The sequence below is a fragment of the Catharus ustulatus genome, chromosome 15 (genome assembly GCF_009819885.2).
Source record: "Catharus ustulatus isolate bCatUst1 chromosome 15, bCatUst1.pri.v2, whole genome shotgun sequence".
NCBI lineage: Eukaryota > Metazoa > Chordata > Aves > Passeriformes > Turdidae > Catharus > Catharus ustulatus.
In genome coordinates this window covers 11,327,201-11,350,624 of record NC_046235.1, presented here as the reverse complement: position 1 = coordinate 11,350,624, position 23,424 = coordinate 11,327,201, and the positions used below count along the sequence as shown (strand labels likewise).

General features: G+C 42.4%; 1 protein-coding gene across 1 annotated transcript in view; it reads left to right on the top strand.

Moving 5' to 3' along the window:
* COL23A1 (collagen type XXIII alpha 1 chain) overlaps positions 1-23,424 on the top strand; it is a 183,828-nt gene that overhangs the window by 108,985 nt on the left and 51,419 nt on the right. Inside the window, 1 exon segment of the mRNA XM_033072850.2 lies at positions 18,052-18,096. Coding sequence (XP_032928741.2) covers positions 18,052-18,096 — 45 coding nt within the window.

Here is a 23,424-nt window from a genome sequence, read left to right as displayed (position 1 = left end):
GCTCTAAAAGAAATCATAAACAAATAAACAAATAAAACTTTTTTTTCTAAGATAAAAAAGACACTTAATTTAATAACTAGATTAAAAACCAATTTGAAACTTAGTGGGGGAGCTTGCGTGTGGCACAAAAAAGGGAAGGAGAACATTTCATTTTAATGGAGATGCTGCCAGTTCTTTTGGTATGAACCCTTTGTCCAGGGCATGAGGAAATTCCTGTTGTCATGAGCACTCCACAGCTGCAGTGACCTGTGCCCCTCAAGTTAGTGAAGTTGGGATCTTTATGTGGAGGATTGGGATGTCTGAATTTTAAAAAACAGTCATTTTATTTTGGAGGGAGTGAAATTTTAAAGGCAGTATTTGGAAAGAACATCTTTCTTTACTAGGCAGCCCCAGTGGCCCCTTGGTATTTAAAATCCATGTGATGATCATCAGGGTTTGTTTTTTTAATTAATAACTATTCTTCTCCACATATAAAAAGGTAAGTTTTATTTAGAGCCAAAAGCACAGTTTGAGACACTCAGGAGCTGCTGCTTTTCTGGGACATTGTCCCAGCTCTCTCCCCATCTCCCCCAACACGACTTCTCCCTCTCTGAAGTCGTCACTGGAGATCTCTTGGATAAAATGTGCTGCTAGACATAAAACAAGAAAAATATTTGTTTATTCTATGGCAGACAGCTGCTTAGGATGCTGTGGAGGTCTAAATCTTATGGTAGTTCTGCAGATGTTGTTTGTACGTGACTTTTTCTCGGAAACCATCTGTGTTAGGAAGCACAGAGGGATTCTGTGCATCCCTTGGCAAAAAGAGTTGGGCTCTTTTCCTTCAGCATCTTTGTCCAAGGAATTTGAAGGAGGAGAGAGAGAGAGCGAGAGGAGTGTTACCAATATTTGGTCAAAGTGAGGACCCATTTGGACTTGAGCTGCAAAAAGGTTTTTCTGGGCATGTACTGGCATAGTCAGTGTGTCCAAAGTCCAACGAGGCAGAGAAAAAAAATCTTCCCTCTTTTCTAGAAAAACGTAGAGCAAATTTCAGGTGATCTGTATGGAAGTGGTGGATAATGTCTAGAAACAGGTCTTTGTTTTTATGCAGAACAGTTGTTTCGAATGGTCTTTGCTGCTAAGTTCAAAAGAGCTGGTTTGGTGAGATTAATCTGCAAATCTCCAGACCAATGTAAGGAAAAGGGCTCCCTAGGGTGTGATGGCTGTAGGGCAAGGTAAGGCAGGTTTCTCTCCAGAGGTGGGGATAAACACCCACTCACATTCGAGTACTTACATATTTCTATTAAGATAATTCAGCCAACAAAGCATATAGCCAAGGGTGATAGAAATTGAGGAATGTGGACTTTTTCTTGGCAGTTTGAATCTGGTTTGGAAGCATTTCAAGGGAGGATTAAATCTCCCTGCTCAGCGGGTCAGGGTTGGGGTAATTGGCGAAGGCAGAGGTTGGGGATGGCTGAACTGGGGATTAATGCAGCACAACTGAGAGTCTGGGCTGCTGCAAATGAGGATGCAGATGAAAATATGTCAGGCATCTTTCATACTGGGAATTGTCAAATGGGCTGTGGTATTTGAGCCGGTGGAGGGAGGAGGGAAGGATGACAGAGTTGCTACCTGTGCTAAACACAGGTTTCAATCAGGGATTAGCTGGGAAGTGATGGTGCTCTAGGCTTGTTTGATCCTGTTTTGTTTGCTTTGTGGGTTCTGAAATACCTGAAGTATTATGATGAAAAACTGACTTTTGTACCCTGGCATTGTTTGCTTTGTGAAATTATCCACTTTGTCATTAGTTCACCCAGTTTTGTGCAAGATGTGCATTGTATGCAAATTAATATGGTTAAACCGATCTCAAACATGCTTGTATTTGAGCAAAGTTAATATTTCTCTTGGCAGTCCTGATATGCTTTGTTCCTTATGTGCTGAATTAATTTCTTCTGCTGGCTGTTGCTCTGTGCACATGGCCACGATGTCCAGGGGACTTGCTAAAGGGCTCTGCCTTTCACTGGACAAGGTGGAAGTTCCTCTGTTTCACAAAGTGCGTATCAGAGACACAACAGCTTCTGCAAAACTTCCAGAACAAGACAGCAGACCAAAAGCATGGAATTAAGCAGCTTGTGGTATGAAGCTCCCACAAGCAAAACAAAGCCAGCCCTGGCCTCGTGTTTGGCTGTTTCTGAATTGCCAGCTAGACATTTCTGAGGCTCAGTGCTGGGATGTGGGATGGGTCCAGAGTGGTGGCTCAGCGCTCGTGTCCCCTTTGCCATGCTGCCTTACATTCCACCAGCAGGGTAATCAGCCAGGCTCCAAATGCACATTGCAATTTCTGGATGCACAGCTCCAAATCTGAAGTTCATCCACTGTCAGCAAGAGCTCAAACCAGAGAGATGCTGGTCCATGCTGCACTCAGCATGTTAATCACCGCCTTAACTCCGGGCAGGAGCTGCTGCCAGGGTGCAGCAGCACTTCAGGAACAAAGTGTTGCAGACATTGCTCAGGTTGTCACAGTGATTCTGCTAAAATACCCATTAAAAGAGGTTCAGGTTTGTTTTTGGGATGCAAATGAAGCCCTCAAGGTTTGTGCGAGTTGATTCAGGTGCAGTGTGAGCTGCGGGTTTCTGTGGCCCCATACAACGCATTATTTCAGTGTAAATAAGCATAAATATATGTAAATACATAAATACATAAATATACGTGTCTGAGAGCGTCAGGAGGATGGAGCCAGGCTCTTCCTGGTAGCACCAAGTAATAGAATGAGGCAATGGACAGAAACTGATGCACAGGAAGGTCCTGAACATGAGGAGCAGCTTCTTCAGTGGGCAGTGATGAGCAGTGGGACAGACTGTCCAGAGAGAGTGTGGAGTTTCCCTCACGGATCTTTAAGAACTGTCCAAACATAATCCTGTGCTCTGGGATGACCCTTCCTGGGCAGGGGTTTGGATCAGATGACCCTCTGAGGTCCCTTCTGACCTGACCCATTCTGTGATTCTCCAGCACCATCAGTGCAGACACATGGAAACAGCAACCAGCACTGGGTTTCCAATTGCTCAAACTGAGAATTTTATGGACTTAAGAATGCTTATAATTTCCATAGTGTTTAGGGAAGCCAAGCTCCTACAGTGTCCCTGTGAGCTGCTTCTCTCTCCTGGACTTCATCATCACCTCTTCAAATGAGAAAATGCATTAGAATCATGGAATCACAGAATTGTTATGGTTAGGAAAGACCTCTGAGATTGAGGTTAACCATTAACCCAGCACTAAACCATGTTCCCAGGTGCTCCATCCACACACCTTTTCAACAGTTCCAGGGATGGCAATTCCTCTGCTTCCTTGGGCAGCTGTTTCAATGCCTGAACACCCTTTCAGTGAAGAAGTTTTTCTTACTATATAATCTAAACTTCCCCTGGGGCAGCTGAAGGCCAAACTTTGAGGTTTACAATGGCTTAAATGAAGGCACTCACACATCCCAGAGCACATCTGTAGTGGAGTCTGTTGGGCTGGATCAGGGAGATGGGGATGCAGGAGCAGCACTGGAGGAGAAGAGACTGCTCCACATATGTGCATGAATGTTTTGGGCTGAACCCACCCATTATTCTTGTGTTTATTTCTCATTCCATCAACTTAAGTTGTGTTTCTGGCATTTGTTTGTTTCCTTTGGGCAGTTATAGTTATATTAGTGTAAATATTTTCTAGTGATTGTCAAGTGTCCAGTTTACATTAGTTGTTTGCAATTTCCTGCTGTAGCTTAAAATATTTTTTTCTTGTAAAAGCATAAAATTACCCCTCCCATAAGCATCAAACTCTGCTTTTAAAGGCAAAATCCATACCTTAAAATTTCAAAGGCACCTTTTCATAATTTGAGAACTAAAAAAAGAGGTGGCATCTACACGATTGAGTGAATTCTCCATCATGGTTGTAAAATGGTTCAATAAAATACTGAATGAGTCACTATCACCAGAGTTAGTGATCATGGGAAATTTATGGTCATACTTGAGTTGTTCTTTGTCCTTTTTTTCTTACTGCCCATTTTCTATTGAACCTCATTTTTGTTGTGGTGTGGGTATATCCAATAGCAGTGTCTTTAAAACAGGACCATTGTATGCCTGCCCTCTGCAAAACTGGTAAAAGTCTCCTGGCTTCTGTAACAGTAATAGCACAATAAATGCTCAGAGTGAACTGTGTTGAATATCTGTGATCTGGGACTATATTTTTCTTTTTTCCTTTTTTTCCCCTCCCTGTTGTAAAGATACTCTTTCCTAACTGCTTTCTACAGTTTCCCATTCAGTTTGTGAATGGGACAAGTGAGAGCTGGCTCCTGCTCTGGGCTGCCCTAGTTCTGCAAAATTAATTTTTCTTGCAGCAATATGAGGAAGGGCTGGATCTTATTTATTCTACCAAAGTAAATTTTTCAATATGACAACAATTAATAAATGATTATGGAAAAGAAATTCAGCATTTGTTCCCCAACCTCTATAAATAAGGTAATTACCTTCTCCAGGGGGAATGGACTTGGCAATAGTTTCACAGGGAACTGTTAAACTGTTTGACATGTTTTAAATGGTTTACTAAGCAAAATCCCTTTTAAAAGGAAAGGGGTTCGTCAATCAGTCAGCTTGTGTTGGGTTGTTGATGTCCCCCTGTCAGTCAGAGCAATAACAACTTTCAGAGGTGGCTGAGGAGTTGCTGGAGGGAGGGGAGAAGCAGCTGTGATAATTTGGGGGGTGGTGTTAAACATTTCTATTTTATACAAGTGACACGTAGTTTCTTGGAGGATCTGATTTATTATTATATGGATTCAGGCAGAGTGTTTGCAAAATTTACTCTGCTTTATGGTACTGCAGCAAATGTAAACACATATAATTCAGCAGTGCCAGGAGAAAATGAAGGTGGGAAATAATCTTTGTCAGCAACAGGAGGGGCTTAGAGAGAGCTGTGAAAAGAAGTGGCAGAGCTGTGACTGAGAATAAATAAGTTGGGATTTTATTTCATCTCCAAGAGGAGGACTATGGGTCATTTTTGGGGAGAACAGAGATAAAGTAGAGCCAGGGGTTAGGGGAGACTCGTGCCATGTGTGTGGTGTCACTGAGGTGGCCCTGGGGAAGGTCCTGCCTGGGACCCAGGGTGCAGAGGGGCTGAGCCCTGCAGCAGCCAGCTCCTTCCCTCAGCTAGAGCTCGTTGGAGCTCCAAACACAAGTGAGAAGATAAGAAACAGAAACATCAGCAAAGAGAGAGGTTTGACAGCCAAGCTGTGCAGAAACCAGATGTCATTCTTCAGAGCTTTCACCCAGGAAACTTGGGTTATTGCACCTCTGCCTCGGCGTGAGGGAGCATCTCCCTCCCAGAAAAAAGCCTGGCCTAGGACAAGTTTTAGCCGTGGTTTCAGTGGGATTCATGGTTATAGTCTGTGCAACCACTCACAGGTATGTGGCAGTGATGTGCAACACAACCTAAGATTCCCAAGAGGTTCCTTTGAGGCAGGAGACCCAGGGCTCCCCAGGAGCTCCCTGCTGGTGACAGCATTTCCCACCAGTTCAGAAGATGTCATTGCTCTGCATCAGATTAATTGAGTGTCATTTTTTTCCAGAGGCTGAGGCCTATGTGCTGTGAAATACCTGTTCTTGCTGCATGGCAGCATTCTCCACAGGCTGCTGAGGGTGGGACTTGCAGGGGTGCACAGCTGTGGATGGAGCTGACTGGGAGTGGCACTAGGATAATGAGGACTCGTGGTTGCAAAGCAAAATGTACTTTGGGAACTTATTCTGGCTTTGTGGTCTTTCTAATTATCTGGAAAATCCAAACCCAGAATGTATTCTGAGACTGTTGAACAATTTGGGAGGGGAGAAGGGGAAATGGGAAATGCCATTTTTTTGTTATTCTAAGTTCTTTCCTTAATTCTAAAGAACCATATTTAGTTTCTATAAAACCCTGTTGGATCTAAAGGTATTTCTACTCTTAGGGTGGGAATTTTTGGAATGTTTTCTGAAGCTTACAATGTGTGGAAACATTGGGATTTGGTTTCACCTTCAGACTGAGCTTCATTGCCCAGTATTCCCCTAAATCCCTCGAAGTCCTGGCTTGCAGCACAAATAGCTCTGTATCATTCAGCTATGGATGCAGTAAATGTGGAAAGGCTGATAATGGATATTGATGAATAATCAAATTACACCAACACAATTCTTGGAGGAATCTGCCAGATGTCCTAGAAAATTTTCATCTGTTGGAAGAAAAAAAGCCCATCTGAAGCAGTGGTTTGAAAGCATTGTAATCCTGTGACCCCTACCAGCATGTTTTTTCCTTTTCTTTTTTTCTGCTTTCAGTGTTAGTTTCCATCTGCTACACTTCAATATGTGGTTAATGCCGCTTTCAAAGGCTTTATTTACTCCATTTCAGAATTCAGTGGCAATATATCTATATTCATGCAAGACTCTCAAGGTTTCTTCTTGAAATACTTTTTGATCCTCAGGTGAAATTACATCCAGGATATCAATAGTGTAAAAGTGTATCCTGGAATCCAGAAAGCAAAATTGAAAGCAGGATTTTACTTATTGTGTTGCATTTAAAATACAGGTCTGATTTCAGTTAAAATCTTGGAAAGATCCAGCAATAGGCATCGTATATTAATCAATGTAAGATGAAGGCCAACCCTGCTGCTTCACTTTGAGGAGAAACCTGCCATTTTTCATTGTCTTTCAAGAACAAGGTAGACTTGGAGGGTTGGCAAAAGTCTTTGTATAGTACCTAGAGCACAAGACTAAGAAAATAGTGGTCTATGGAAAAAAATGCTCATAAAATGATGAAATGCTTCAATCAAGTCTCAAACTGACATACTTGGGAAGTGAAATCTCACTCATTGTTTTTCTCTGGTCCCTCACTGTGCCAAAAGGTGCTTCTGTGTCTCCTGGGTTCATATCATCCCACCACTGCTCTTGTCCTTAACACCAAACCAAAAGAAAGGTAGATGCTTCTTGTCTTTCCCTTTCATATTTTCTGGCTTGGTTTCCTTCTTTCTCCATGTTTTGTGCTGTTTTTCCCAAACTTGGACTCTTTAAAATACAAGTGGAAACTGATGGTCTTATCCAAACTTAGTAACATATTGGATAGCTTTGCTCAGAATAATTGCCTCTTTCTTTTCATCTCATCTCAGTGTTTAAAGAGCAACAATACCTCATCTCTGCTAAACCTTTGAACCTTTCCTGGATATCGTTTGGTAAGTTAAATTGGCAATCCAGCATTTGTTTAGCTGAGCTCTAAAAAGCACAGATGACACAACTGAAGTGTCCACAGGTAAAAGTTTGCACCTTGGAACTGTCAGAAATAGTTTAAATTTTCCATTTGATCTTCAAGATGCTTTTCACTATTAAAAAAGGAAAATGCTGTACACCTCCCACACTGCTGCCTTTCTGTCCTAGTGATCCTGCTTTTTTTACTTTAATATGGGAAAGAATAGGTTTAGCTGCCACGTAAAAATATTTATAGACCTATTGCTTTATAGATAACTGAAACTCTGGAGCTAAAAATGGTCTAGATACCTCTGAAAGATGCATTTGGGTAATTGGTAATGAACTAAGCATCTGGAAGAAGCAGCTGAGCGAAGTCAGTCACTTCATTATGGCTTTTTGAGCTGTTTGCCAGACTGGTGAGCTCAGATAAACCAGACTGGTCATCAAATAAGATGTACTGAGTAGGCAAATTACCTGATTAAGCAAATTACAGTGTTCCTTTTGGTAATCAGTGGGTTTAACGTGCACTTGCAGAGCTGCACGCTGTACCTGTGTCTCGGAAAGGCTTCAGCTCAGGCGCATGCTCGGAAAAACTTGTGCTGCAGCACATTGGCCCAGAAGACTTTGGTCTAAAATGAACTTGTTACTGAAACACTTCCCAGATGTGTGAGCAATAAATCATCTCCTCTTTGCACTTCAATAGAAACAACCATTGCCACTGAATTCTGGGCCAGAGCAGGCCCCGAGCAGGGCAGAAAGGGGCTGTAACAGAGTTTGCCTCTGCAAATTTGTGAGTGTTGGCTCATCCCATTTCACTAATTGCACCTGTTCCCCACCCCAGGCCAACCCCCTCCAAGGCATGGCATGTGCCAGAGAAGTGTCAGCAGGCTCTCTGGTATCTTAACTCTGTTTTTATATGTGCTAGTACACCTCTTTTTAAAATTCTGCTTTTCCTGCAGCTGCGTTGTAGTCAGCCTCGTTGCTAACCACATCCTTTATCACCCACACTCCCAGCCTGGAGTGAGCCCTCCTTCACCCTGGCACTGATCTCTGCAGCCTGGTCATGCAGGCTTGGCCATGGCCAAAGGGAGGTTTCATGTCTCTGTGGCCAGGTATCTTAGGCTGGACCTGTCTTACCTCTCAGTGTAAGTTGTGATTAAATTCTGGAGCACTTTTGTATTTCTTGGGGTTGCCCAGAGGCTTGTACAATTATTGCCTGTACCCAGCCTGAAAGTGTACTTTGATTTTATTTTGTTTCTTGTTTTTCTGTTTTCTTCCTAATCAGTTCCTTTGTATTATCATGCTCTGGCTTGTTAATTGAATGCAGACTTGACATGGATTAGCATTATGGCTGGAAGCCTAATTCTTTAAATGGATATACAAATGCTGCTCTTAAGTTAGTCACTAATTACTTTTATTTATTAGAGCCAGTGGCCATTTAGGCCTCATTTGGCAATTTTAACTGTGACTACATCAGCTGATTTCTGCTGGAAGCTGTGCAATGTAGGTCAGGTACATGGCAGTAAAAGGGATTATATTGTTTTGATCATCACACTTGCTACAGGAAACACTATATTCTTTCTGGGGACTGAATATGGCTGTAGCATGTGCTGTTTCTGCCTATAGAATGGAAACTGTATTTTTCATTAGATTCATGTATTCCTTTGTTGGAAGGATCTCAGATGGGTGGGAAAGCAAATTGTTTACACACAGTCAATCTGGTGTTTGCCCAAGGTCAGCAGGGAGAGAATATGCTTGTACTTTTAATTATATTCTCTTAAAATAAGAGGGTTAAAATAAGAAGTTAATTTTAGCATATGACAAGACCCAAGTACTTCTAAAGAAATACTTTTTTTTCTCTGCATCTCTTCTGTAAAAATTTTTCATCACTGATTTCATTGCATTATCAGGACTCAAATGAGAAACACTGCTTATGAGCAAATATAGCATCTGAATGTGGGCCAGGAATTCCTTTTACAGTATAAGCTTTTGTGTGAAATAAAAGCCAAACAGCTGCTCACAACTTAAGTCTGAGTAAGTGATCTAATACTATTGCTCTGGTCTCAAATTTGAGGCTAAATTGTTTCTTTGCCAAAGACCTTGTGCCAACCTACCTGGTCCCAATTTGTGAGAACAAAGTATATTGTTTCTGCTGCTCTGGGACTGGAATCACTTCGTTTGCCATTTTTTTTCCACCACAGTTTCAGGCCTGACATGGGAAGCTTCCACAAGGTTGAGAGTCGAAGTCTCACCTCCAGTCCTGCAGGAGGCACCTCAAGCAGGAGGCACCTCCTTGCAAGGCTGGGCTGACATGATCTGTAGGGATATTTTATTACACTTGAAGACTCTTTGTGGCTTTTGATTTACTTTACTCTTTTACTCCTCAAATCTTCTATTCTCAAGTTTTCTTCTACTTTTGCTGTATTCTTCATCAGCTGCTCTCCAGGCTTTCCCTGCCTGGAAATACTGCAAAGAAGAGAACTTTCCTAGTTATAAAAAAGACAATTTCCCACAACATTAAGCAGAGACTTTATCCTTCAAATATATGGTTATGCACTTGCCCTTTCACAAAAGGTTATAATTTCCAAAGAATTTGAGTTGTGCTCTAAATGTACAGCTAGAGCTTAAGTTCTTGTCAGATTTATTGCAAACATATTAGCAGAAGGGAGAAGAAAAATGCAGAGGCCAAGAAATGTCATGTCCTCTCCCATGATGGTGACACCCTTAGCTGTACCCAGAGAAGCCACAGGGTGACCCCAGCCTTATTCTTCTCACGGCAAAACTGACATTTACATGTTTGTTCTAAAAATTGTTTATTCTAATAGAAACTAAAAATGAGGACATTTGAGGCATGTATATGTTATATATACAAATTTATGTTGTTATTGAATTTTTTTCTACTTAAAAGAGAGAAGGCTTTTTTTTGTGTGTGTCTTTTTCCTTGGGTTGGCAAGTCTGCTTGCAGATGGTCTGCTCTCTTTTTGTGGCATTTAGGGATTTAGCAGTGCTGAGTTAATTGTTGGATTTAATGATCTTACATGCCTTTTCCAACCTAAATGAGTCTGATTGTTAGATTAACTGCTTGTTGGATAATTCAGGGCAGAATTAATTCACACATCAATTTAATTCTGAGTGTCTGGGAGGAGGATCACCTGTGTCTAACTTCCATCACTTAACTCTGTTGAAGACTGTGGGAGTTTCATTGGATGTTTTATATTGGGTAAAATTATTTTGAACCAAACAACCTTGTTAGTATCTGTAACTTAGAGCTGCTTCTTTGTGTGACACTGCTGTCATTGGGATGAAATGATGTGATTTTTTTAGTTTTGCTTTATACTTGTGTTTTATAAGGCTTCATCCACATGGAGGGGATTTGACTGTTTGCATTTTGCTTGGTTCTGTTTCACTGGGATGTGCTTTTCCCCTGTCTTTTGAAGCATATGGCATCATGTAACCCTAGTCAAGGGTTAATGCAGATAATGGAAGTAGAAACAGCTCCAGAAGCTGACTTCATATTTGCTTGACAGGCTATTCCTGATCTTCTCTCTTTGTATAGATGACTATGCTTGTGAAATAAGGTGTAGAAAACAAGATAGCTCTTACAAAGCAGGAGAAAATGCCTTCTGCATGCAGGAGATTTGGGGTGGAGAGAGGGTTACACAGGAGAGAAACGTTTCTTTTGAAGACCACAGGAGGAAGAATTTAACAGCTTTTTTAGAGATGCTGAAATAGTCACATGTAAGTGCAGTGTTGGATGAGTTTGGAAACAGGAAAACTTTGATTTTTATGTTTAATTTGATTTGTAACATGGAAGCAAATTCTCTTGGTGATATGACTGTGATGGTCGTGGGCGTGTTCTTAGCATGTGCTTGGCCCCATCCCTTGGATGCTTTATGGTTTGCACATGGCAGCTTGGGCTCCCCTTCATAGGAAAATGGGAAACAATGAGCATGGAAAACCCTGCCAGAAGGGGCATTATCCACAGACTGTGTCTGCAAGTGTGGGAATAACATTTAAATACAAAGGATGTGATTTTTCTGCTCAAAGTCTCCAATGCATACACTTCTCTGTAGTTACTGGGATCTTCCCTAGATAACTGTGTTATCCATCTGCTCTCAAAGTCTTGATTTGCTGGTTTCTCATTTTTCACATATCGAAAATGAGAAAGAGTATTTTATTTTTTTTCTCTGTGGGATCTTGGCTCTGGAATGGCTAATTCTGATTGTAGATAAGACGCATTAGCCTTGAGTACTTCCGTACTCCAAAGATGAAATTCATCAAAACCCAAGTACTTTGTGTCAGATCTGAATGTCTCACAAGAGATTTTGTAATCCAGCATGTCAAACTTGTTTAAATGTGAGATTGCAACTGAAAGCTGAAGGAAGAAATAAGTGCTTTGTTATCTTCCTTACCTTACAGAAGTGTCTTGCATTTCTTACAAAAAAAAGAAAAGTGTCTTATTCCTACAAGGAATACACAACTACCTCATGTTGTAGAGGTGCTCCTGAGATGTGCTTCTGCTCCTTGTGTTGGTAAACAGTCTGGGGTTTCATCAGGCAGATTTAGTGATTTGAGTAGAGCAATCATCATCTTCATCTGCTGAATAAATCTGTTTCTGGTCACTTCTTGATTCATCCCAGAGGTGAGTTTGTGTTAGAAATTATTTGAGCAAGAAAAATACCTCAAGGGTGTCTGTTTGCTCATCTCTTGTTTTGGGCAGTGCTGCTTTCAGTTACCTTTTACTGGAGATAATAGAAGGACATGAATGTCAATCAAATGCAGTGTGAGTTTGGCATCATTTCTGTCCCCCATTCTATCACTACATGGATTTCTAGCTTGTATCCATAGAAGAAAAACGAGTCTGTGTTTATTTTCCAGATTCACATTGATATAGTCATGTCTGACTAACCTGTAAGTCTCTGAAGAGATTGTGACCTGAATGGTTTTTTTTAATCTTTGTTTTAAGTGTGAGGAGCATATGGGGACGATGAACAGAGCTGGTCACTGTTCTCATAAAGAAACATGAAACCAAATTTGTGTGTGTGTTTGTGCATAGGCACTTTCTGAAAGCTGTTCAAAGTTCCCATCTCTGTCCAGGACTTGGACTGAAGCAGCTGTCTCGGTGCAGATGTGGAAAACTGAAATCTGCCATGAAAACTTTTTTACCTTGCATATAGCAGCCCCCACAGCTGCCAAAATATGCATCCTCTTGTTTTAAAAATAGAGGGGGGTATGCTGAAAACATCTGCTCCTGCCCTGCACTGCAGCTGTGCCAGTGTATTATCTGGAAATGGCCTGAGTAAGAGCAGCCATAACAAGAGAAGAAAAATCCCATGTTTGATGTAAGTGCAATTGTGGCTTTATTCCAGTCACTTCTTAATTTATATCTCAAATTCAGTTTATCTTCATGCCCTGATGACTAAACAAAAGAGCTGTATGCACTTGACTGTTTGAAGAAACTGTCTCTGGGTATGGGAAGAAAAGAAAAAAATTATTTAGGGGTGGAGGGTGGGGAATCCAGAGTATGGAAAAAGTGGCACCATCTTGGTTGTTTTAAATGGAATAAAATCAGAGCTTTGGTTTCAGTAGGTGTGCATGTATCATTTCACACTCTGAATGAGATTGAATTTTATTTTTATTTCTTTTGCAACAAGCATCCCCCCGGGGTAAGGGGATTTCTCTGGCTACAGGTAAAACCACACTTAAACACCGTAAATTTTTCCTTGGTCTTGAAACGTTGCGTCATCTCAAGCTACTACACCTTGTGTAGAGGTTTTCTCAGATTTGGGGCTTGATTTTTCTCTTCTGCATCTTGTTGGAACAATTTAAGTCTGCACCCTATCCCCTCCTGGATATCCCTCCTTTTGGGGGTACCCCTATTTTAGCTTTGCTCTATGTGAAGAAGAGTTCTAGGCTGTAAACCTTCAGTGCTGAGGTCCTGAGGTGCTTTAGACAAAACAAATTTTGAATACTGCCCTGCATTATCCCAGCAGTAGCAGCAATATTCCAGCCTGGCTCCTGGAGCAGATGTTTTGTTCCCTGAGGGTGAGCACAGGAAGATGCTTTTGAAGGTATAGAAATGAAAACAATTTCTTGCTTCTTTTGTACCTTGAAAGCAACTGGATGAGGTGTGGAAGTGCAAGGAGCTCTCCCCAGCTAACAACCAGAGGTTGCTTTCTGGGTGGTTTTTGCTACACATAATGTAGCCCAGGATCTCAGAGGGCTTTTGGGGCACTTGGGCCAAATTTGAAATTAATCCAGATAATACTTCTTTTTGTTTTATTTGGAAAACTTCTGCAGACCGTAGGTGCTGCGTGTTTCCAATCTGCATCTGGTATTTGCTTTGAGTCTTTGGGTCTGTTGGAATCCGGAGCCAGAAAGGTTCATGCAAAGTGTTGTGACCCAAAACTGTTTAATCTCAGATCTGCGGCCTCGGAGCCGCAGCCTGACTTGAATACCTGATGAGGATCAGCTGAGCAAGCATCGCAGCATCTGACTTCTGCCCATGAACCAGAAACTTTTTCCTCAGGGAACAAGAAAGTAAATTGGCCTTTGTGCAGGAGCAGCCAGCTAGGCCGGGGCCGTGGTTTCCTCGTGCTCGACACCAGACCCCACGGTGCTCTGCTGCAAAGTTCTCCTTCCGTCTAAGTGAAGCCATATGAAAAAAAAAAAAATTAAAAATCCTCTTTTTGAGAGTGGCTGAACCAACCAATTTGTTCAACCATTCTTCTGGTTGATTCATTTTTAACTGAAAAAAACGCTGACATATTGAAAACAACTTGAAAAATGCCAAAAGGGAAGAAGGGGAAACAAGTTAAACCATTTGAAGCTCATAAAAGAAAAAAAATAAAAATTTAAGTGCAACCACATGAGTGGTGTAAAATTGGTGTAATACTTCATCCCATGTTGGAGCACAATGTGTTAGATATGAGTTTCTCTAGAAAACAAGCCCCTAAAATAACCTAATATTTATGATTGAGATTTCACAATAGGATCAGCTCACTGTGTCATGCTTGCAAGGGAAAAAGCTCTCTGGTTTAAAGATCCACTGAGAAAGGTCTGCATTTCACTTGGCCAAAGTTTTTACTTGAATGCTGTTCCCAACTACTTCTCTGGATCAACATAACAAAAAAAAAGAGGCCCTGAGAGCCTCAACGCCACGTGGCTTGAAGGAAGAGATCAACCCAGATTTATGGAACACATCTGTGGAAGTGTGCTCAGTGCAAAAGGGTGATGTGTAGGAGAAGTGTGAGGGAAGGGCACAAGTTGGTGCCCTAAGTTCTTGGCTAAAGTGTGCTTCACTGGCATAACATTTAACAAAGCATTGGTGCTCAGTTAAGTTGTGCTGGACTTCCTTTCTTGATAACATTTAAAACTCACTTTATCCTTGACAAAACATTGATTTTACCTCATGCCCAACAGTAATTTGCCCAGGCAGAAATTTATCCATCCAGCTGAAGGGATGGGAGGCAGCAATACATCCTCCCAGCCCTGGGAACATGGGTCAAGGACTAGCTTTGGTTTAATTACAAGGGATAAAAAGACATTAAACACACATAGTGCCTGTTCTCCTGGTGTTGATGGATTATGCTTTTCATTGAGCAGCCCAATTTGCAATGAGTAAATTAGTTCAAACAAAGGTTATTTACTGTACTGTGGACAAGTACGTGGGTTTGGCTTTTGACAATATTTTATGTGAATAATAAAGTGATGTTGGTTTTTAATATTTCATTTACTTGTCCACAGTATATGTGGCTGCTACCCAGCAATTGTGAGTGTTTACTGTGAACTTTTTACCTTGTTTCTGAGGAGCTATTCTTTAGATACATCCATCATCTCTTCCTCACAATATTTTCAAATAGCAATATATTTCATTCTCTTTCTTTGTCTTTGGGTTACTAAATCTATCATCTCACTGGGAAACTTATGATATTGTCAGAAATTGCATATTATGCCCTGGATTAAAGCTGTTTAGCTTGAATGTGACAAGTTGTTTAAAAATAGACTGTTATGCTTTGTATTCACTCTCCACTCCAAAACTCTCTTTCATAGCAATGTAAATAAAGGACTCCCAGAACTGATACAGTGGGGCTGGCACAGTTAGAAGAAAAGACTCAGCTATTGCCCAATTTACTTTAATGAAACATAAATCTTAATTATATTGAACAAGTATCAGACTGTGAGGTCTTGGGAGATGGAGTCATTAGGTAAGAGTTTACAGGGAACATTTATCTTCAAGCAAATTCCCAGGCCTCCTTAATTTTTTTGTAGATTCTTCAAGGGGCTGAAAACAAGAGGTGTAATATGGAATCACTTCATGCCTGGTTCATTAAGCAGTATCTAAAGCTGGGACCCCAGAATAAGCTAGAAATTGCTAAAATAAAAATTTCCAGTTGTGCTGAGCATGGATGGTAACACATCTGCAGAGCTGGAGATTGCAGGTGGCATCAATGACTCCTGGGCTGCTCCTCTGTGCTGCCCTCTCCAGTGGCAGCCAGGAGTTCTGTCCTGCTCACCCCCATCTGCACCACAGAATTTACATTTGCAACTCTTGGCCAAAGGAAGTACTGGGCTTGATATTTTTACTTTTAATTCCCATCAAATTTTTTCCCCTCAGAAATATTTCCTAACCCAGCTACTGAATGGCAGCAGGATTCTAAGCGTGGTTTCCAAAATGCTACTTTTTTTTTTTTTTTTTTTTAAGCAAATGGCTTTTAGATAAAAGTAGAAAGTGAAACAGATGAGAATAGATTCTTAATTTTTTCCTCTCTCAGTTTGGGTTTATCCCACACTTGCCACAAGCAATACCTCTAAAATATATTTGTAATTCCATATGCTGCACCCACTTTACAGATTTCCTGGAAGTCTGTAGGGAAAGAATTGTAAGATCACAAAATTATTTGGGTTGGAAGGAACCTTTAAATGTCATCTAGTCCAATTCCCCTGCAATGAGCAGGGACATTTTTAGTCAGATCAGGCCAGTCAAAGCTCCATCCTATCTACCATTTCTCTGGACAACCTGTGTTGGTGCAGACAAGAGTCAATGTTTCCTATGTGGTGTGAAGGATTAAGAAATTCCTTAAACTTAAAAAAACCTCCAACCTCATAGTAAGGTCCCTTTTTATACAGGATCTTTGGTTTCTTGCAGGTTTCTCACATTCTCAGTTGAATGGCTCCAACCCAAGCTTTATGTGGGAGCTCTGTGCATCCACCCTTTGATATCAACTCTCCTTTAAGCTGCCTAAAAGCATCAATACCAACCTGTTACTCACTTGTTTAGACACTTGGCCTGTCTCTCCTACACCATTAGGACATTCCCTCCTCCCTAAGGAGCAGCAGGGAAAGCAGAACAGTTCCTGAGTGAGCCACTTTAGATTAAACAGGAGGAGTCCTTGGGAAGGCAGGGAAGGCTCAAGCAAGGCTGGTGTTTAAAGCACCCCCTGCACTCCAAGGGAGGTGGGAAGCTGCTGAGGCTCAGGCTCTGCCTGGAGGTCAGACCCCAAAATCAGCCCAGAGGAGGTGCAGGCAGAGGGGCTTTAATTGCTCAGTCACCACTGGTCTCCAAGGTTGAAAAAGGAGCCTCACCACAGCTGTGGCTCCTCTCCAAAGCAGCCTGACTTGGGAATAGGGGAGGTAAACCTTTCTCCTGGCTGTAATCTGCTTTCAAGGAGGCTGCAACTATATTTAAGGATTTTGGTTTTTTTGGTCTCTCCGTGAGCAAGTTACTTAGGGAGCAGTGGTAGATGTTGTGACTACCCAGTGCTTCTGGCTGCCAATCCCATAGCAAGGGAGCAGGTGGGGTTTGGGAGGGCAGGAGTCTCCTGGAGCTCTGTGGTGGGCTGGGGAAGGGGGGTGCTGGACAGTGTATCCAAACTTCAAAAGGAGAACTCCAGGCCCTGGCTGAAATTCTGGAGATGCTGTTGCACATTTGAGCTCAGAAATGTTTATGCAACAGGGGAAATTCTGATAGGAGTGCAGAAATATTTAATGATCTTTGTTTATCATCCTTTTCCAACAGAAAGGAGAGGGAGCAGTGTTGTTTCACAGATAAAAAGTGGGTTCTTGCTTTTTGTTAATGCTGCTGTCACTCAGTAAATACTCCAGCAGAGCTGGCTGACCTGCTGCTGAAGGCTGCAAAAAGGGGCTTTTTCTCCCACACTGGTGATGCACGTGCTGTGGAGAAGTGATGCTTCCAGGGGCCAGGCAAGGAGTGCTGGCTGCAGCAGAGAGGCTGCAACACACTGGCATGAAGGACGTGGTGCTATGGGTTTGCCAGGGACCTGGATGCTCTTATGTGCTGGAGCAGAATTTATTGTTTGAATGCTTTTGTTCCTTAATTAAGGATATTTTGTCACTTATGGCACTTTATTGATCCCTTAGCCATTGCTGCCCAGTAGGGTAAGAATACAAGCAAGTTTAAATCTGAAATTATGAATGTATGACCAGATCTAGGCTGTGTCAGCAGTCTGCACAGAAGAAGCTCTGACTCAAATAATGATTAGTACCAAGAGGTTTGTGTTCATCACTTTAATACTTTAGATATTGTGGTTTTCAAACCTGTAACAGCCATTCACAGCACACAGGGACTGTGCAGTAAAGGACTTTTTCCAGAATTTTGGATCATGTTAGATGTGGAGTTCTCTCCTATGTAAGCAATACTGATAACTTCAAAACCTGCTTCCCAGCTTGGCTTGGTTTTTTCACCAGAATTATACTGTGGGAAAGAAAAACTGGTATTTTGCAGCATACTAAGTATTTTGGTATTTGGGAAAGGGGGGAAGACATGAGGTGGATACTCTCCTGAAGCCATGACTAACCCTGTGCTCTCTGCTCCCCACAGGGCCCCCGGGGAGGCGAGGGAAGCCCGGCCGGCGCGGAGAACCCGGTAAGCAGCACCTGCACAGAGGGCCCTGGGGTGTCCCTGGGGGTGTGGGAGCCTCTGGGTAATAACACCTGGCACCTCCATCCAACAGGCTGTGGAACATTGGCCTCCCTCAGCCCTGTGTGCTGGGCATGAAGGGTTTTATTAAAAACTTAAAACAAAAACCAACTCCCAAAACCCTTAAAACCAGAAACAAATTTTTTAAAAATTAAAGGAAAAAACCAACCAATCAAAACAAAAAAAAACAAGTAAATGCCACTCAAAACAACCAGAGCTGTTGCACCTTTTATCCATCCTTCCATTTCTCTTTGCAGCATTCAGCTCCTCACTGCCCCACCCAGCATTAAAGAGGGACAAGTGAATGAGCTTGGAAGCAGGGAGCTCCCCAGCCATGTTAGATGGGAGGTGTGCACTGGCTTGTTCTCTGCATGTGGACACATCCATAGGTTGCCTGCCAGTCATAGGGTGCATTTGGGAGTCAGGGATAACCAAAGCTCAGCCTTGGGCACGTCCCCTGAGCATCAGTGGGATCAGTGAGCATCCCAGCCTGGTGAAACCACACAGCAACCTTGCTGGGGGTTTTCATTGGAGCTGACTGTAATTCTGTGTCTCTGTCACTTCAGTGTGTCTGTTGAGATTTGGGCTGTTGTCCCTGTCTTTGAAAAGGGAAAGGACTGACCCTGTTTCAGCTGGGGAGAAGTGCTGTTTACATTCTGCTGTTGGGTCTGAGTGCTGCTGGAGGAGGGAGAGATGCAGCTGGTGTTGCTCTCTCTGAGGAAGACAGACAGGGATGTGCCCAGAAAGCCAGGCAGTTTTTGGGATTGCCTCAGTGTGCCAGAAAAGCAGCATATGAAATTCCATGTCCCAGCTCTTAGGTTCTTGAACACTGGTAGAACTGGAGCCAGTGGGTTTTCATTTAGTGAGGAGACTGAATTCCATTCTCTGCTGCTTCTTGCTATAGAAGATTCACAACTGGGATTTCAAAAAGGGCAGCATAATTTTCTGATCACCAGTATTTTAAACATTTTTTTTTACCTCTGAGGAAAGGAAATTGAGCAGATATGTGCTGCACACCAGCAGCAGCACATGAACTCATGGACTGATGGACAAGAAAGGAAGGCAGGCATTTTCCTTCCACTCATGGTATTCCAGAGTGCATTAGGGGTTTTCTGAGATGCTTTTGTTCCTGAAGCATCAGGGATTTATTCCTGGCCAAGGGATAGGTGCTGATGGGGTGGTGGTGGATCCCAGCCAGCCTTGTTAATTTGTTTCTTTTTCCCAGCAGCAGGACTGTAGGAATAGCCAGCTTTGATTCTTTTTTTTGTTGTTTTTAAAATATCACCTAAGGGCTCTTAGGAGCACAGTGGAATACAGCATTCAACCAGGGGCAGCTGGAGAGGTCAGCCAATGGATCTGTTTTATATGCAGGCATTTATGTAAATTCTGTGCTAGATATCTTTGGTCCATACAAAAATCTGGGAGGTAGTGCTGAGCTCACTCGTGCCCCTAAATCTCTTCTCCCTGCTTCGTGCAAAACTTTGGAAAAGCAGCATTTCCCTCATGCTGTGACACATCTGCAAATGCACTTGAGCATCCCTCTGATGAAGCAGAAAGCTGCTAGGGAATCAATGCAGAACCAGCAAGAAAACAAGCATTATAAAAGGGGAAAAAAAATAATTAATTATTGATGAGAAAAAAATTTAAAACCTTAGTAAAAACTTTTTGAAATTTCAGCAGTTGTGGAGGAAAATAGAGAAGAGTGCAGCTGCCACCCACTGCAAGAGGCTCAAAGGGGCAGCCCAGTGAAATCCAAGGAATGCAGTGCAGAGCCTGTGGGTTGCCCCACTGCAGATACACACACAGGGAGCAGCCATCCCGCTGTGTATTGCTTTTGGCTCAGCTGCCAGATATTTGTTTCTCCAGATAACTTGAATATATATTTCTATATTTGTTTGAGAACCTGACCACACATAAACCAGGTCCTTGTTCCTTCACTACAGCTGATAAATGTGAATAAAACTTTGTTTGTGTAGCATGCTGGTGTCCATCCCCAGGGACCCTGCCTGGTTAGGGCTTCACAGCCTCCAGACAAAGGCTGGTGGAGAGCCAGAAGGCTCAGCCCTGCCAAGGGAAGTGTTTTGCTCTGGCATTTGTTGAAATGGTCATGTTGAAAAACCTTTTCAGATTAATACTGAAACTTTCAATGTCTATCTTTAAGAAACAAACAGAGGAACTGTTAAGAGATACTCTTATCCCTTTTAATCACACCTCCTGTTGATTTAAACCAAGACTGAATTTTGCTTTTTTCTTGTCACAATGGATTCAGATAAAATAAATTAATCCAACAGCTCTGTTTCTCTAAACTAAGAATTCATCATCATGAAAACACATTGGGACAACTGCTCTCTTCCACAGATATGCAGCACACCATAAAAGATTAATTTTTAAACCATTTCTGGTGAAAAAAAAAAAATACATATTTAGGCCTTTTGGACGTGGGACAAGCCTGCTGCACAAGTTTCAAAAAGCACTTGTTAAACCACTGGGGTGAATCCCCCATTGCTCCCAGAACCCACCAAGGGCAGGCAGTGGGTCCTGCTGGGGTCCTACCTCTGGGCTTGGTGGTTTATTTTGCTGTAGAGAAGCATAAAGGCAACAAGAGTTTCCCCCTGGGGAGCCCTGGAGGGCAGAGGGGGCTGCACTAAACCCCAGCCTCCCTTTGGGCTTCTCATCTCTGGTGGCAGCTTGAGCTCCCCGTGGTGGCACAATCGTCCCTGCTGTCATCCCTTCCCTGACCCCAGACACAAGGATCAAGGACCTGGGGAGTGTTTCTGCCACCATCAGCCCAGCTGAACAAACCAGGGAGTAACTGAGTCAATGGCTCCATCCAACCCATTTTATTTACTCTCTCCATCCTCTGGCCCCATGGGAATCACTGCTGCACAGAGGAGCAGTCCTGGAGCTGGGCACAACCACTGCAAAAGAGGCTGCTTTTAAAAACCAATTTATCCCACTGCTGCTACCACGAGGCCAGAAAATTCACACCAGCAGCCTCCTGGGGAAATGTCACTTTGGCTGTTTGGTCTGGGCCAGCATGTCCTGAGCTCCATCCCATCCTGCTAGGACAGACACAAGTGTCCCACCACCCTTATTCCTGCACATGGTCATCAGCAGTTTCTTTTCCAGCTTGAAAGCAAGCACAGCCTTGGAGGAGTCATGTGCACCCACCCATGGAAGTGGTGTATTAAAAAAAAACCACATTCTAGTACAATTTTATGTGGGATTTTCAGCCTTCTCTCACTGTGGGGTGGAAGAAAGGTTTTGCAGCACTTGCTGTCATGGTTGGTCCTGACAGCCAGGCTGCTCATCTCAGATGCAGTTCCTTTTCCTTGCCAAAGGCAAAATCAGGTTTAATGTCATGTTAGCTTATTTTTTCAATGTGATGTGTCCCAGTGAGGACACAGTTCAACTGTTGGAGTGAGCGTTTGTGAAACAACACGGATTTCTGCCAGGGACCTGGGAGGTTTTGCTTCCCTCCTTGCTGCCAGCTGGTGCTGTGTGAGTGGGATGGGGTACGGATGCACAGCCCTCACGGGGCTCTGTGTTTATTGTTTTTAAAGATTGAGCCATGCTGGGGTGTTCCTGAAGGATGGATGAATAGGATCCAGGATTTGGGAGCTTAGTTTAAGTATTGGTTCAAAGGCTTTGCGCAACTGGGTGGTGGGAGATGATGTTCCTGCTTTCTTTCCCTGGCTTGAGGATTGATCCAAAAATGGATCTGAAGGTCAAAATCTCTCAAGATAAACCAGGAGACAATCCACATGAAATGGTCAGCTTGGGAAGTCTCTGAGTAAGGCTCTGCTCTCCTGACATGAAGCAGGAGCTGCCTCAGGACACAAACACCCAAAGCTGATGGCTGGGGTGTTGTGTAGCACCTGTTTGCATCAGCTGTGACAGCTACAGCCCGGGGGAAAAACACTGCTGGTTTAGGCACAAAATTGCCTTTACAGGTGGGCCTGAGAGGGCATTTTCTGATGAAGTGTGATTTCATCGGAAAATCCTGACTTGGCATAATTTCTAGTTTTGGCAGAGAAAGTTTTGTTTAAAAAATATTTTCACTTCAAAAGCAGTTTTTGGGGAAATGTGTTGAAATTGTTGCTATGGGATAGAAGTCTTCTGTCCACCACCCATTATTTTTTCTTTTTCTTTGCATTATGCTGCAGGTGTTGCCTGAATTTGAACTTCTAACAAAGATTTAATTCAAAGGGATTTTTTGTTTGTTTAGATGGGCTTTCTTCTTACAGCTATTCTATTTGTGCAAATATCCTGATTTGGAACAAGAAATAATCTAAAGCTATTTTAAAAGGAAAAAAAAAGTGATTTCTATGCAGGGAAGGGTTATTTCTCTCCCAGCCCTATATGTATTCCATATTTTACATATCAAGATTTAGCCATGTGATTGAATGGACAAGAATAAAAACACAGTTGTCAGTAAGTACACATGTGGTTGCATCTGGGTAAATCACACAGAAAATTGTATTTATTTGGGGATTTCCATTACTCCCCCTATTTCTCACTATGAACATCCTGTGACAACCTCATAGTCAAGGACTTCTTTTTCTGCTGAACTTCAGGAAAAATCTAATCTGTCCCACATGTGCTCCCAGTAATGAGCCTGTGCTAGGAGAGCACATTCCCTGTGTGCCCCAGCACCGAGGCATAGACAGGAGTAAACACACAGTGACAAATAGTTTTTGTCAGATTCTGTGACTTCTTATGGCTGTAGCAGTCTTCCTCCTCTGTGCTATGTGTTGTATAGACATAGTGTGTGTGTGTGTTTAAATACACACATCTATGTATTATTATAGATTTTTTTAATTATAATTTTTTTACATCTTCAGGTGGCCACAGATGCATGTTTGCTACCTTGGGAATGGGCTATTTGCCCTTTAGAATTGCAGCAAAGTCCCCTCTAACTCTTGCTGAGCTGTTGGAAATGTCTGGCTGGATTTGTTTCCTCTGCCTGGCTCTCTCCTCTCGTGGTGGGAGAGCTTGCATGATAAATGATCTGCAGATTTAACAGAAATATCATCCCAAAATTTCCAAGCTGAAAAAATACTTGGAAATAAATGACTGTGACATGTCATTTCCCATATGTTTGTGTACTGCTGGGAATGATGCCACCGTGACCCACTTGGGCTTTGGATATACAAAATAACATCAATGTTGGTCAATCAGGAAATCTGGGTCATTCATTTTTAATGAGTTTTGATTTTCACCTCCTGCTAGCACAGCTGTACATGTTCTTAAGGAATCTTTTTGTGTTTCCAA